Raw genomic sequence first — 17,367 nt, 5'->3', positions numbered from 1 at the left:
ACAGAGTTATCTTTGGCAAACTGACTCACACTTAACAGATTTTTCGAAATTGAAGGAACATGTAACAATTTATGAAGTTTAAAGGTTATGCTAGTATCATTGGGAGAAAGAAAAGTTGAGGAACCAGTGTTGGAGACCATTGCCTATGAAAATCTGCTCAGGTCCATCAAATTGAGTAAACTGTTTAATGTTTTGAAAATCACCAGTAAGATGAAAACTGGCTCCAGAATCTGGTATCCAAGTGGAGCCAGGTGCACCATTACCATGAGATGATGAGTTTGCAAGCATGGCACTGGGTTGACTGGGACCAGGAGAATAGGGGATAGGTTGTAGCGTGGTAGGATCAAAAATAGTCAGGGACTCATGGCTAAAAACTGATATCAGTCCTGAAATGGCAGACATTAGCAGTGTGCCAATACTTAAGACAAATTTGGCATTGAAAATTAGCAAACCAGCAACCTCCACGGCCTTTGCCGGAACCACCACCACCATGTCCTGGAATTCTATCAAAAAAGGCACCACGACCACCGCCACGGCCATACGAGCCTCAAGAACCACCAGAATCATTGTTTTTGTAAGCGTTTGGTTGCGTGTAACCCTAAGTGTAGTTTAACTACGTAGAACTGATCATTTGAGCATTGCGATTGTATAGTGTGAACCTAGTCTCATGACCATAGAGTAGGGCTTCGATTTCTGCAATTGATGGAGTGTGTTTCTTACTCTCAATGACAAAGATCACAGGCGCATAATCAAATGATAATCCTTCGAGGAGCGCATCAACATACTCCTCATGACGAACAAGAACACTCGCACCTGCCAGTTCATCAACGTATCCTTTAATCTTGCACAAGTATTCATCAATCAACTTTCCATCAAGAGTGACTGCGCACATTGCAGTGCCGAGTTTTCGCGCACGGGATTTAATATGAAGACTGATGTATTCATGGATTCTGTCCCAAACCTGATACGAGTGATTGGAACCTAGAACTCTTGACAACATAAACTTCGAAAGCGTAGACTGCAACCAAACAAGAAGAATTTGGTCTTGAACTTCCCAGGTTTCATATTCTGGGTTGATGCGATCAGCAATGCGATTGTCCTCGGTGAGATAACGAGGTGGAACAACTAGATTAACAACAAATCGCTGCAACTTGTGCAATTTGATCACTGGGTTCGACATGTTGTCGCCAATGAAGATAATTTGAATCATCAAGCTTCTCTACAATAGAGTTAGGAAACAACTGAGAAATGAGGTTTGAAGGAGCAGAAGCCATGAAAGCGCTGAACAGGACCTTGCAAAAACACAGTGATTATGAAAAAATGGCTCTAGATACCATTTTCAATAAACTGAGAAAAAAGAGGAGAAAAATAAGAAGAAAACTGATATTATTGATCTGAAAAAGTTAGTTAGAGTTAGTTACAATTGAGGTATTTATAGACCTCTGTACAGCTGAACTAACCATAACTGATTCTAACCAATCCTAACTGATCCTATTGAAATGCAGTTAGAAAAGTCCTTACACTCCCTGAATTACTGACTAACACTAGATGGGTGTTGTTAGCAAAAGCTAACAGCCCTTACAATCAATATACAAAACTGTTTTCACAGGACAGCTACACATTTACATACACTGACACAATGTTTGGCAAAATTACTAAAATATTCCAAATCAAACATGATTGCCAAGAATATTTTTCCGGAACATTCTCGTAGTAGTTTTCGTTCCTGAGGAGGGAGGTGGGTTTGCTCTATTCTCATAGCATGTGAATATTTCTGCCATGCAAGTAGTCCATAAACAATTTCCATGATTGCCACCTCATGCAGTCTCAAATTGCCACACCTCGGCAACTCAATGCCATTGCCAGTCTACCACTGACTGACAAAGGAAGGCACCTTCTGCCCACATCACCAGAATCCACCACTGTCTGCCATAATTGATAAGTTGACAGTGGACACCAACAGCCCTGTCACCAGAATCCCCCACCCTCTGTTTCGTCAGAAGTTGACAATAGCTGATGACGGATCACTGGAATCCAGCCACTCCCCACCACTAATGGCAGTTAGAGTCAGTCCTTGGAATGTTTTTGTCAACCAAACATTGCAATCATTATTCCAAGTAATACCATTACCAAGATCCCCAGGAATATTTATTTTCAAAATCTGAAAAAAATGTGCATCAATTATGGATATAACTCACCTGGCTTGTTCGAAATGTTACTTTCTTGTCAATAGGTTCACACATGACATTTGGTTCAAACTTAATTTCCTGCAGAAACAAAAACAAAAAACAATAAAGCTTGGTAAATTCACTAATTGCATCACCCAGTCTATAGATCAGAAAAAGAATAGTAAGCATGGAAACAACACAGGCACGGAAGGAAAATTTTAAAAAAAAAAAGAAACATAAGACGCAACACATTTATAATGTTTTGCTTATAAAAAAAAGTAATGATGCATCATATAAAATTAATCTGAAATTAAATTAAGATTGAAATAATGAGACAGCATTCAAGTTTCAAAAATGTGTACGAGAAAGTATAGACATAAAGAAAAAGTCAGAATGAATCTAATTGTGGTATTCCAATCAATATTGGTAAAAGAATTGAATAATAAACAAAAGTAAAATTATATATGAAATTAAAAAAAACTATTTGAAATATTCATGCAGTATCCGATATTTGATAATCTGATATGAATCTGACAAGGTTACAAAAAACATGGCACTATCATTTAAATTTTCTGTCCTTAAGGTCATGCCCCTTTTTGATAGGATTTATGCAGGAACCAATTATTTGCTGTGGTATTCCAATCAATATTTGTAAAAGAATTAAAAATAAATAAATGTAAATAGAAGTATTGGAAGTTTTTGAAAATCAGAATATTATATTCTAATTCTATTAATAATAGTGGTTTATAGACACATTATATTTGATTTGGAGGAAACACAATATCCTCTATTTATGTCTAATTAATGTAATTAACCCATATAAACACGCATCTATTGTGTACTTACAATTTTAAGTCAATTATACTCATTTCTCCTATTTTAACATGGTATCCAGAGCCGGACAGAGGTATCATGAAAACCGTCCCTCACCAGGGACAATGCATCCCGGTGAACCTGCTCCTCCATCGGACGTCTCACACGCCTCCCTTTTTGACGTGTTAAAAGTCAGCCAAACAGCGCCTTTATTGGCACATGAGGCTTCTATTCCAGCCGTGACTTAACCACCAGGGTCACCCATTGATTAAGCCTCTACCTGGAGTTTCAAGTCAGCCAAACAGCGCCTTTACTGGCACATGAGTCTTCTATTCCAGCCGTGACTCAACCACCGGGGTCGCCCATTGATTGAGCCTCTACCCTGGAGTTTCAACTTCATCGGAGCTTGCTCAGAGATGTCTCATTTTTGCTAACCTTGTTCTGTTTGTTTGAGATTATGGGCACTGTGCATTACATTTGATGTGTTTGCATTGCATTGCAGGTTCCTATCTATCTTCATCACAATGGCTCCCACATGCCACCGCCTTCTGCTTGTCATTCATTTACTGGCAAAGAAGTCTTCAGTCAACTATCCTGCCACTGTCCTTTTCCAGCGTGTTTTCCGGCCACTGCCTTCTACTTGCCTCTCATTTTCCAGCAACGAACTTTCCAGTCGACATCCTTTTCCGGCAACTTTTCTGTGCTTCACTGGTTGTGCATTTCTGCCATTATTTTCCTTGCCCATGGCTATTTATGACAGTTTCCTCTTTCAAATTCAAAATTTTTGGGTCTCCTAATATTGGTTAGATGCTTCGAAATGCGGTTCTTATGACAGTCAGGAACTTACCATAAATTTTCTTAGGCTAATGGTTATTCCAGCACTATGCCAATGTTATCTTTCTAGCAATACTCCCCAATTTTGCCAACACCCTTGAGTTGTCTTCTAAACATTTTTTTTTGTGGAGCTCAATTTTTATACTTTTTAGTTATTTGTTGGGAATAAATTATTTCTTTTAAGGTAAAGCTTAGTAAGCTTCAGCATGAGGGGGAGTGTTGAAAATTAATACGAACCAGAAAATATCAAAACAGGGAAACAAAGAAAAACAATACAAATGAGAGGAATTAAGAGCTTTATTGATGATAATGGAGTGATTACAGACTTAGGACACAATAAGCCTAATTCTGACCAGAGCGAGGCTCCTATAGGGCAGCTAGAGCCCCCTATTCATTCTGACAGATCTAGCAATAAACTTTTTGATACCTCTCTCCTCTAACTGCCTACTCCTTATAATGTGGAAATGATTGGTTGCTCCCCTCACTCTCAGCCATGTCACTGACTGCTAGCCACTATTGACCTTCTTACCCCTTCTAGAATAAACTTGCCATATCTTGGGTCCACCTTTGGCATGATGAATTAACTGTGACTGTGGATTATTTACCTGGGCCCTATCAATACTTTCCTCTTCAATTTCAACCTTGTCCCCAAGGTTGAACTTAGGAAATTGACTTTTGAACATCAACAAATCCTCCCAAGTCGCCTCTTCTACTGCCTTCCCCTTCCAATGCACTAGTAACTGCTGCACCACCTCTCCCAGTTTCTGCACTTTCCTGGAAGCTAGCACCGCTTCTGGTTCTGCTGTGTCAGTCAAATCTCCCTCCATATGATCTGGGAGATCCTCTTCCTCAAAATATTGTCCTACTGCCTTCTTTAACAATGAGACATGGAAAACTGGATGAACTTTTGACCCTTCTGGAAGCTTCAACTTATATGCTACAGCTCCAATCCTTTCTAAGATGGGGTAAGGCCCATAATAACGACCAGCTAATTTGGCATTAATCCTAGTAACAACAGAGTTTTGTCTGTGTGCTCTGAGTTTCACAAACACCCATTCTCCTGGCACAAAGCTTCTGTCACTGCGCTTTTTATCAGCTTGATTCTTCATCCGGTCTTGTGCTCTTTTTAGCTGAAGTTTTAGTTGCCTGAGTGCTTCATCTCTATCCAGGAGATCCCGCTGTACAGCTTCCACCCTTGTTTCACCTTGTCCCCACCTTATCATAGCTGGAGGTGGTCTCCCATAAACTATTTCAAAAGGAGTCTTCTTGGTAGCACTATGGAAGGTGGTATTAAACCAATATTCTGCCCAGTGAACCCAGTTCATCCATGTCCTAGGTTGATCAGAGATAAAGCATCTGAGGTACGTCTCCAAGCATCTATTAACCACCTCTGTCTGCCCATCAGATTCTGGGTGATAGGCAAAGCTTACCCTCAGCTGTGTTCCTTGCATCTTAAACAATTCTCTCCAAAAACTGCTCATGAACACTGGATCTCTGTCACTTACTATAGAAACTGGAATGCCATGCAATCTAACAATTTCCTTGCTAAAAACTTCAGCTAAACTTCTTGCAATGTAGGGGTGTTTGAGGGGAATAAAATGACAGTATTTTGATAACCTGTCAACCACTACAAATATAGCTTCATACCCCTTAGACTTGGGTAACCCAGTAATAAAATCCATTGAAATATCCTCCCATATGCGTTCAGGAATGGGTAATGGCTGCAGAAATCCTCCAGGGGAACATGCTAAATACTTCTGTCTTTGGCAGACATCACAGCTTCTGACAAACTCCTGAACCTTGCTCTTCATCCCTATCCAATAAACATTTTCAGCTATCCTTCTGTACGTCTTATAGAAACCTGAATGTCCACTTTGAGGAGTAGCATGGAACTCTTGTAACAGTATAGGGATTAAAGTAGAATGTCTGGATATCACCACTCTATCTCCATAGAATAAAATTCCTTGCTTGTACACATATCCAGGCCTGGAATCAGGATTCTGCTGCAGCTCTGCAATAATCTTCTGCAACTCCTCATCTTGACTTACTTCAGTCATCACATGTTGCTTCTGGTCCCATTGTACCAAAGTAGTGATGTTGCTTAACTCCATTCCTTCATTAATTCTGGATAACGCATCAGCCCCTTGGTTCAATCTTCCTTGCTTATACACAATCTCAAAGTCATAACCAAGCAGTTTGGCTGCCCAGTTTTGCTGCTCTGCAGTGACTATCTTTTGTTGCAGCAGTTGTTTCAAACTTTTCTGGTCAGTGGATACTGTAAATTTTCTTCCTAGTAAATATGGCCTCCAATGTTGTATAGCCATCACCACAGCCATCAACTCCTTTTCATAGGCAGACTTGGTCAAATTTCTCACTCCAAGTGCTTTGCTAAGTTAGGCTATGGGCTTCTTGTCTTGCATCAGTATAGCACCTACTCCTGTGCCCGCTGCATCACATTCAATCACAAAGCCTTTGCTGAAGTCAGGCAAAGCTAGCACTGGAGAGGTGGTGAGTTTCAACTTCAATTCTTCAAAGGCATCCTGAGCTTGCTTTCCCCAAATAAAATTGTTCTTCTTTGTAAGCTCAGTCAAGGGTCTTGCTATCCTCCCATAGTCCCTTATAAATTTTCTGTAATATCCAGTGAGTCCCAAGAACCCTCTCACCCCTTTTACATTTTTTGGTACTGGCCACTGTGTGACACTTGCTACTTTACTAGGGTCAACAGCCACCCCTTCCTTAGATATGATATGGCCCAGATAGTCCACCTTGGTTTGAGCAAACTGGCATTTTTTTTCATTTGCCACCAGTTTATTTTTTTTTTTGGTCAGCAAAAATAATATATATTGATATATGAAAAAGTACCAGAGGTACTATAGATACAAGAGTATGTAAGTAAAGCTAGTAAATCCTCATATCAGACTGAGTACAGACTGATAGGAGATTACTAGCCTACTAGAAAGCTACAACAATTACAGAACCACAGCTGGTGTCACCCTAGTTTACTGAAAACCAGCTGGAAGATTGCTTGACCAAAAGTTGAAATGTATTGTAAAGTTTTCCTCCATTGCTCTGAACCATGTCCAGCCAAAAATAGTGCATCTTCCAGCAGCTTACTGCCATTGAATGGGGCATTCATAAAAATAACCTTATTCCTATGCTGCCAGATGGACCAATTTAGAGCAACCCACCAGCACTTCCACCTCTTGTATATCTTCCCACCTTTCATCCCAATGTTGTGCTGCAAAAAATGGTGCCTAGGATTTATAGGGTATGCCCCCGAAGTCCCTATCCATGATTGGGATTCCCACCACAGATGCTGTATTTTGCTGCATTCAAAAAAGAGATGAGATGCAGTTTCCTCCTTAATACTGCAGAAAGGACATAGGCTGTCACTTATATCTATTTGCCTTCTCCGTAGATTAGACTTAGTCGGCAATCGATCTCGAATTAACCTCCACGCAAAGATCGTGGCTTTAGTCGGTATCTTCAGCTTCCATAAGTCCTTGAATATATCATCCATGCTTGCCGCGTCTGAATTCCCTTGCAGCAATCTGTAGGCACTCCTAGAAGAATAATAACCATTGGACTCATGTTTCCATGTCCAACTATCTGCTTCGTGTTGCTGTAGTGTGATGTGAAATATGTCTTCTAAGAACCCAACAGCCGATGCTACCTCATTGTCAAATAGGGGCCTTCTCCACAAAAGATTCCATTCCCAGGCTGACTGTGTGAAGGCCACCAGTTTATTATTTGCCAGAACCAGCAGCACTTCCTCTAAGTGTTGTAAATGATCTCCCCAACTTTGGCTATAAACCAAAATATCATCAAAAAACACAAGGACATGCTTCCTCAAAAGCAATTTGAACACTTCATTCATGAGACTCTGAAATGTCGAGGGAGCATTCATGAGCCCAAAAGGCATCACAAGGAACTCATAATGCCCCTCATGAGTTCGGAACGCCGTCTTATGCACATCAGACTCCTTCACCCTGACCTGATGATAGCCTGATTTCAAATCCAGCTTGGAATAAAATTGAGCACCATGAAGTTCATCTAGCAACTCTTCAATCACAGGTATAGGGAATTTGTCTGGTATGGTTACCTTGTTAAGAGCACGGTAGTCAATACACATACGCCATGAATTATCCTTTTTTTTAACTAGTATTACTGGGCTAGAGAAAGAACTGGTACTGTGGCGTATGATTCCGGCAGCAAGCATTTCCTTCACCTGTCTTTCAATCTCGTTCTTGTGGTGATGGGGATACCTGTAAGGTCTGACATTCACTGCATTCTGCCCCTCCATGAGGTTCATAGCGTGCTCTTTTCCTCTAATGGAGGGTAGACCAGTTGGTTCTTGAAAAACTTGTGACAACTTGTGGAGCAACCTTTCCAGTTCTTCTTGTTGCCCTGGTGTTAGGATCTGATTCTCCTTCCTTTGTTCGTGTTTCTCCATCCCCTAAAATCCACCATGTACCTCCTGTTTGGACTTCCTTAAAATGCTTTGCAACGCCACCATAGACTCTCTACAGTTTCCCAGGCCTTGCAGGGTAACCCAGCGCTTGTCCATCCAAAAACTCATCGTTTGTTGCCTCCAATTAATGATTGTATCCCCCAATGTTTTGAGCCATTCCATACCCAACACCATCAATACCTCCTAACTCAAACAAATGTAAATCTGGGCTCAAAGTGAAATCCCCAATGCTCATTTCCAGTTTCTTACATATACCTTTGGTAATGGTCTGGTACCCATCACCTAGCTTAATCCTCATCTCCGGGGTATCATCTACTGGCCAATCCATCTTATACACTAATTTCTGGGAGATGAAATTATGTGTGGCTCCACTATCCACCAAAATAAGCACAGGAACACCACGCACAATGCCTTGAAACTTCACGGTGTGATGATTTTCTTGGGCAATGTGATGCAAAGTCAGTAAGCTACACTCCCCACCTTCCTCCTCATCCGTATCTTCCACTTCCACTGCCAGGATTTTCACATCAGAGTTTTCTTCCTCCTCGTTCTCTATCACCAGGACCCTCAACTGCTTGTCAGGACATTGATGCATTGGATGAAAGGCTCCTCCACACTTGAAACACAGCCCCTTCTGTTTCCTTTCCATTAACTCTTGATAGGATAAGTGGGTAAAGCCCCTGTCACGAGGCCCATGTTTTTTTTTGTCTCCATGGGTTGACCCATCTCTCTTAGGCCCAATAGCTGGCCCTTTGGACCCTCCAACTTCCTTTCCTTTTACCAACACCCAATCAGTACTGCCCCGTCCTCCACTAAACGAACCGGGTCGTTGTGACCCATTTCCGAATCTGGAGCTCCGATTGAAACCCGACCCGTTTCCTCCTTTCACTTCTTTCTCTACAGCACGTGTCACTTGCAATAATTTGGAGCGGCTCATTTCCCCCATTGCTGCCAAGCTTCTTACCTTCCCTCTTATCTCAGACTTCAAACCATGTAAGAAGTACCCCAAAAATTGCTTACCTGAAAGTTTGGGTATCTGAGCAATGAGATACTCAAATTCCAAGATGTACTCCTCTACTGTCCCCTCTTGCTTCAGCTCTGTCAGCTGCTCATATACATCACCGTCACCATGCCCCCCATACCTTTCCAGCAGCGCCTCTTTCAGATTCTCCCACGTTAGTTCACCATCTTCTCCAATCAGTGAGTTGAAGAAGTGAATGGTGGGTCCTTCCATGCATAGCTGAGCCAAGTTCACTTTCACCTCCGGAATGGTGTCTTGAACCCTGAAATAGACTACTGCACGCGAGATCCACCCCGCCGGATCCTCGCCGTTGAACGCCGGCAGCTCTACCTTCTTGACGGATTGACGAAACTCTGTCATCGCGTCACCTTTGAGGTTACTAAACGATCCACCGGTACCCTTCATCTTCTCCGGTGACCCCTGGTCCACCGTCGCCGTACTTTTCCCCGTACTTCCTTCTCCGACGTGCAACGTCTTACCCAAACATTTTTCCAGCAACGCGAACAAGCTCGCGTGGTTCTCCTTCACTGTGTTCTGAACATCAGCTAGTGTTGAACGAACTTCAGAAAGCTCGCTCTCCAACGCTTCGACCCTAGCTTCCATTTGCTTGAGCACGTTAGTTTTCTTTGGTGGCATCCACTGGCTCCGTCGTCGGAATCCGGCAGGTCGGACCAGTTTAATACGAACCAGAAAATATCAAAACAGGGAAACAAAGAAAAACAATACAAATGAGAGGAATTAAGAGCTTTATTGATGATAATGGAGTGATTACAGACTTAGGACACAGTAAGCCTAATTCTGACCAGAACGAGGCTCCTATAGGGCAGCTAGAGCCCCCTATTCATTCTGACAGATCTAGCAATAAACTTTTTGATACCTCTCTCCTCTAACTGCCTACTCCTTATAATGTGGAAATGATTGGTTGCTCCCCTCACTCTCAGCCACGTCACTGACTGCTAGCCACTATTGACCTTCTTACCCCTTCTAGAATAAACTTGCCATATCTTGGGTCCACCTTTGGCATGATGAATTAACTGTGACTATGGATTATTTACCTGGGCCCTATCAAAAATCCTATGATTCTATTAATAATATTGGTTTATAGGCAAATTTAGAGGAAACAGAATATCCTCTGTTTGTGTAATTAACCTATAAACATGCATCCGTTGTGTACTTTTTTTTTTTTTTGAGAGGCAAAAGATAATATATATATTATTCATAATAAACACAGCAGCACCAGAGGTACTGCTGGTGATTTGTACATAGGTGCAACACACAGAAAAACAAACCCCCTCCAATACAAACTGAGAAATCAGTTATAACCCCACCACATATGCTAGATATATGTGACCGAAATTATCCAAAATATTGCACAATGTTGGACGACCAATAGTTGAAAGAAGTACAAAAATTTTTGTCTCTGAACTTTAACCATGACCACATAAGGAATAAGGCATCTTCCATCACTTTTGGAGGTTCGAATCTCTTGCCTTGGAATATCATAGAATTCCTATGCTGCCATATTGAACTTGTTAATGCAATCCACCATCGACGCCATCGATTTTGCTTTTTGCCAGCTCCAAAGCCATCACAGAATTGAACATAATGAGTTGCTGGAGAGGCTGCAAGGGGTCCAACCATCCGACTCCATCTCATGGATTCCCACCATAAACCATTAGTGAATTTGCAGTTGAAAAACAGATGACCAGCCTCCTCTTGATGGGATCTACATAAAGGGCAAGTATGATCTTGAATGGATACATTTCTTTTTAGAAGATTGTGTCTAGTGGGTAGTCTGTTTTTGATAATTCTCCAAGCAAAAACCGCAGCTCTTGGGGGTATGTTAAGCCTCCAAATTGTCTTGTAGATATTGGGCTGAGGGAGATTTCTGTTGACAGTGATTAGCAGTCTGTAGGCTGACTTAGTTGAGTATAGACCCGAAGGATCAGCTGTCCATCTCAAGCTATCCTTCATTGGAGGCTGAATGTGTGCATTATTAATTACTTCCATAAAAGCCACAGCTTCAACCTGTTCATGATCAAATAAATTTCTTCTCCATTTTAAATCCCAACACCATAGACCATGAGATAAGCTACCCATATTGCAGATAGTGCTGTTCTGCTGCCTACTGATGAGAAACAGCTGATTATACTGCTGTTCCAGGTTAGAATCAGTCCCCAGCCATTTGTCCTTCCAGAATTTAACTAAGCTCCCATCCCCTACCTTCCATTCCATGTGTTGAATAATAGGGCTGCAATCAGGCTGCTTAACTAATTTTCGAAGGTCCTTCCACCATTGAGAATGCCAAGGTCTATCTCTGCCATTAATAAGGTCTGCCCAACCACCATATTTGGATGATAGAATTCGAACCCATAGCTGGTTTTGATTAGAGGATAAATCCCATAGCCATCTTCCCAACAAAGCTACATTAAAACTAGTAATATTATTTTATCTCCAAGGCCCCCAATCCCCTGGGGGAGGACGAGCTTTCGCCCAATTGCCCCCGCAATTTTTTTAAATTTTTGGGGCCCCCCCCCCCCCCCCCCCCCCACAGAAAATTTCTTTGTAAGGAGGTCACTTTCCGAGCTACTTTTTGGGGAATTTTGAAAAAAGATAGGAAATATATTGGTAGAGCAGTCAAAACTGAATTTATCAATGTGACCTTCCCAGCCATTGATAGAAATTTCTGATTCCACTTAGACAGCTTTGATTCGAATTTTTTAATGAGTGGTTCCCACACCAGGCAGCTAGAAGGCTTAGCCCCTATAGGAATCCCCAAGTACTGAAAAGGAGTCTCCATGTGTCTGCACTTGAGAAAAAGAGCTGCATCATGAACCCAGTTGATATCATCTCCAAAAATCCCAACACTACTTTTGGAAAAGTTAATCTTGAGCCCAGATGCCATTTCAAAGCCCCTAAGCATGGCCTTCATCACAATTACATTGTCCCATACAGCTTCTCCCACAAAGACAGTATCATCTGCATATTGCAGAATGTTTACTGGCACCTTCTGCTTTCCTACTAGGTAACTACTGTATAGACCTTTGATTAAAGCTGTCCTCATCATACCATTCAAGCCTTCTGCCACAATATTAAAAAGTAAAGGGGCTAAGGGGTCCCCTTGCCTCAAACCTCTAGTTGGGGCAAATTCCTTTGAAGGGCTACCATTTATTAGAATGGAAATAGTAGCTGATTGATTGCATGCATTGATCCATTTTCTCCATTTGAGGCAAAACCCCATTCTGTCCAGCATATAGTCCAGAAAGGACCATGAGACAATGTCATAGGCCTTTGCAAAATCCACCTTAAACACCAGGGCTGGTTTCTTACATCTTTTAGCTTCCTCTAATACCTCATTGAGTATCAAAGTTCCATGAAGGATGTGTCTATCCTTTATTAAGGCTGTTTGTCTCTCATCAATGAGGGCAGGCATTACTTTTCTTAACCTGTTAGCCAATAGTTTGGCTATTATTTTATGCATACAACCAATGAGGGAGATGGGTCTGTATTCATTAAATGACTGTGGATGGTTTGTTTTAGGAATTAAAGCCAGGAAGGATGCATTACTACCCTTAGGAAAGCTTCCATTAGCATGAAACTCATCCACAAACCTCCTGAAATCTGGTTTTAGAACCCCCCCAAAACTCCTTTATGAAATTAAAATTGAATCCATCCGGCCCAGGGCATTTATCTCCACCACAACTCCACACAGCATCCTTGAGTTCAGGATCTGTAAATGGGGCAGACATATCTCCTCCCTTTGAGAGGAGGTAATGGTATTAAACTGGACCCCATCCAAGGTAGGTCTGTCAAACTTTTCCTCTGTGAATCTGGCAGCAAAGAATTTTACAACTTCTTCCTTAATCAAATTTGGTTGCTGAACCCATGTGCTTTCAATGAATATACCTTGGATTGCATTATGATGTCTTCTGAAATTAATGGATTTATGAAAAAAGGCAGTGTTACTGTCACCTTCCTTGAGCCATTTAATCCTTGATTTTTGCCTCAAAATTCATTCATGAGCAAGAGAAACCTTCCACAATTCCAGCTGAATGGACTTCATGGTCTTAACTTCATATTCCCCAAAAGTTCTGTCCTGGGCTAATGTATCAAATTGATGCAGCTGCTGCTTCAATTGTTCCACTTTATTCTTATTGATATCCCCATTCTCAAAACTCCACTTTTTTAAGCTGGATTTTAATTTCTTCAGTTTGTTTTTCAACACAATACTCCCCCATCCAGATTGCATATCCCCACACCAGACTTGCTTAACCAATGCTTGATATTGATTGTTTTTCAGCCAGCAATCCATGACCCTAAATGGCCTAGGACCCCAATCCACCATATCAGTTTTCAAGAGGATTGGACAATGATCAGAATAGTCCCTATGAAGCACATGTTGAGATGAATCAGGCCATTTAGCTAACCACTGATCAGATGCCAAACATCTGTCAAGTCTACTCCTAACAGAACCATTTGGCCTACACCAGGTATATCTGCTGCCAAAGCTTTTGATTTCCTGAAGCTCCATGTCTGATATCCACACATTGAAACCAGCACTATCATGAACACCCACAGTCCTTTGAGAGGAACCTATTCTTTCTTCCATACTTCTAATACTATTGAAATCCCCAAGGAAACACCAAGCACCCTCAAGATTAGAAGCTTTTAGCTGCTTCAATTGTTCCCACAATTCTCTCTTCCCAGCAATATCACATGGGGCATAGACATTTACAATGTACAGCTTCATATTTTCCTTAATCCATCTCCCTACAAACATTAGGAAATTCGTGCCTTTCACCCTCCTATCTACCTCAAAGGATAGATTATTCCACATGCATAGAAGACCTCCAGCAGTGTGAATTGAAGGAGCACTGTCCCAAGACACATTAGCATCTCCCCATATATTCTGACAAGCAAGCTTAGTGATAATTTCTTTCTTTGTTTCCTGTAAACAAACTAGGTCCACCTTATGCTTTAAGTTGAGCTTTCGAATAGCAGCCCACTTCACCCCCTACCCAAGCCTCTGCAGTTATATGAAAGAATTATCATTAATACCTTTATCATCTCCCTTCTCTGCTTCCATGTCTACCAAACATCCCATAAGCTGCTGAAAATCCCCCCCACAGGTCAACCCCATTTGATTTAGAAGCTCACATTGTCTCTCGATAATTTCTTCTTTTTCTTTCACTGATAAAGCAGAATTTGTGTCTGTCAATAACTCCTGTTGGGCTTTTTTCTTTTTGCACCACTTTCATCTGGAATAGACCTGCAGACCATTGGATATCAACTGTTGTTGCGGGTGGGGGCTATTGTGTTCCTTTAATTGGGCCTCAGGGGTGCAAGGCCCAAAAAGGTTGTGAGGCTGTAATTCTGAATACTCATAAGGTGGGGTGTATGGACCGTTGTGATGATAACTACTCTTCATATTTTGTCCAGAGGTAGGGGCATCCTCCTCCTCAGAGGGGCTATCTGCAGAGGTTCAAAAAAAAGAGCTGGGACCTGCCTTGGTCATTTGAGGAAAACTTTCACGTAAGTTTTCTGAGTCCACTACCTTTTCATTAACAGTTACAGGATATGGTGGCTGCTGATCTTTGACCATTTCAAATTGTTTCCTGTTTGGGCTGCTTGCAGTATCCAAGGTAGACGTAGTAACCAACGTCCTGTCGGGTGGGTCATTACCCACTGGTTCCTTGTCGCACAAATACCCAGTGGGTAAAGGTGGTGACTACGTGTCATGGCGATCCGCGATAGGGTCACCGACAGGTTCACCGGTGCCCCTTGACGGAGGTATCCCCGTCGACCACGAACCGACAGTGTCCATGTCATCATCTGCTACATCGGAAAGAACTTCTTCAGATGAACCCCAAAAGCTCCTCCCATGGAGGTTATTAATGCAGTATTCAACGAATCTGACAAGGTTGCAACAAAACACAGCTATCTGTTAAGGTTTCTGTCCATCTTAAGGTCCTCTCCCCTTTTTATAGATGCAGGAACCAATCAATTTTCTATATAACATAAAGTGCTGAACTTTTATGAAGCACTAAGGCCAATACCATACCCCGTAAATTTAGTGGCTAAAACACTGAAATAGAACAGAAAATTGCAAAGATATTACTGAAATATATGCCCTCAGGTTAAAAAGGTAAGGAGCTAGTTAAAACCAGTTACATGCCAAGTGCCAACTGATAACTCAATTATGTATAATTAATTTTCTGTAGAACATGAAGCACTGATATGTTATGAAGCACTAATGCCAATACCATTCGACGGTAAATTTAGTTGCTAAAACACTGAAATAGAAGTATAGAACACAAAATTGAAAATATATTACAGAATCTACTCCTACAGATTATAAAGGTAAGGAGCTAGTCAACACCAGTTACAAACCACAAGATTTATGGCTAAATTAGTAAAATGAAATGTAATGTGTGTGGGGGGGGGGGGGTACAGAAACAGTAAAACATAGACAATAATCCCAAATGCTATCAGAGTTGAAGACAAATTTCTTATGCAACCTCAGTTACAGCTCCCATTTGATTACCAATCCCACTAAATATTGTGAGTTAATGTTACAAGATGAATGGGTGGGAGTTAATAAGCATCAAGGGGCATTATTCTTTATGTAACCACTAAGAATTAGAAGGGTTATTGACATTATGCACATTTAGTGTGTTAATTGAAGAGTCATGTAATGGTTATGGGTTGCTCTACTATAAATAGAGCGGTATCAAGCAGTTTACTATTATGCACATTATGCACATCTAGTCTCCTTTACTATTTTTCTAACAAAGCGGTATCAAGCAGTTTCATAAAGTTACAACTGAATTAAAGGAGACAATACAACCAACCTCATATAGTGCAATATCTTCTTCAGGGTCATAACCAGCCATTTCATTTAACCTCGCTAAGATTTCCAATGGCTTACCAGTACACTTCACAAAGAGCCTTCCAACATAACTGCAATTATAGTGAAATAAATCTTAAGTCAACCTAGGCCTCACATAAAAATGTTAAAATAAAGAAATTACTAAATACCGCAGCTCCTCTTTTTCAGGATCATATAGCTTGAAGAAAAGTAATATATCATCCTTGGTCTTGTCAGGTGGTGCGATGGGACATGAATCCTAAACATGAATGCAGATTTCCAACAGGTCAGTGTTTTAATTTTACATTAAAGTTTCATGCTATTAAATTAGTATTCAATTTCCCTAATAAAAATGTTACCATCCCCGGTTCCACTTCCAAAAACAATTTCAGTTCTGCATTGTGAACCTTGTTGGACACTTCTCTCAATTGTCCAACCTGCAATACAGTGAAGTAGATTAAGAAAAACTACAAATAATATATTTGTCATTTCACATTACCAAGCACCAAAACAAACAATAATCACAAACATCAAAGCATTCACAGAACAAGGAATACAAACCACAGCATCCAAAACAATTAATATGTACATTACTAAAACGGATTGCATTTTTTTCCTTTTTGAAGACATAGAAAACAATTAACAAAAGATGTGGAAAAATGAAAACTCTTAGAATTTAGCCTTAAGGCCTAACTCAACGCCACAACCGCAATTGTGGCCACAATATTGTTGTTGCGGAGCTGCTCAGAACAGCTGTTATTTTGTCTTACTTGCTTCCTAAAAAGTTGTTTTTGATGTACCCTAAAGGTCTGTGGAGGGCAGTTTCCCCATGTTTGAACCTGTCATTTCCCTTTCCTTCTCTTGTACTCCATCTAATATATATTAATAAAAAGCTGGTGCTTAGTGAGTAGAACAACACAACAGCACCTTTCTTTTCACTTAAGTTCTCTCAAGTTGGTATCAAAGTGGGATCATCATCCACCGATGACCATTTTTTCCAATGAACCTGGGTTAGGTGTGCTTTGTAGAGCATGATCCAGCCCTAGTGGTCTCGGGACAAGTTTTTATAGACGCGCTCCCACAAGCCCTGTTTGTTTTTGGTTGTGTTAGGCACGTGCATCCGCTTCTTGGTATTCAAGTCTTCCTATTGAAGACAATCAAGCTCATTCATCCTCCACACCAAGTGTCTAAA

The 17,367-nt window shown here is 41.0% G+C and overlaps 1 protein-coding gene across 3 annotated transcripts in view; it reads right to left on the bottom strand.

Annotated features, from left to right (window-relative positions):
- Positions 1-17,367, bottom strand: part of LOC100781560 (ubiquitin C-terminal hydrolase 13) — an 89,586-nt gene that overhangs the window by 7,720 nt on the left and 64,499 nt on the right. For all 3 annotated transcript variants that reach the window (XR_001384407.3, XM_003542281.4, XM_006593845.4), the window contains exons 17-20: positions 16,535-16,612; positions 16,346-16,434; positions 16,159-16,267; positions 2,199-2,267 (exon numbers count right to left, since the gene is read on the bottom strand). Coding sequence is in view for 2 of the 3 variants with exons in the window: in XM_003542281.4 (XP_003542329.1) it covers positions 2,199-2,267; positions 16,159-16,267; positions 16,346-16,434; positions 16,535-16,612 (345 nt within the window). In the remaining variant the exon portion in view is untranslated. The remainder of the gene's footprint in view (positions 1-2,198; positions 2,268-16,158; positions 16,268-16,345; positions 16,435-16,534; positions 16,613-17,367) is intronic.

This window comes from Glycine max, chromosome 13, assembly GCF_000004515.6.
Source record: "Glycine max cultivar Williams 82 chromosome 13, Glycine_max_v4.0, whole genome shotgun sequence".
Lineage (NCBI taxonomy): Eukaryota > Viridiplantae > Streptophyta > Magnoliopsida > Fabales > Fabaceae > Glycine > Glycine max.
The sequence above is the reverse complement of the archived record's forward strand: the minus strand, read 5'-3'. Positions and strand labels throughout refer to the sequence as shown.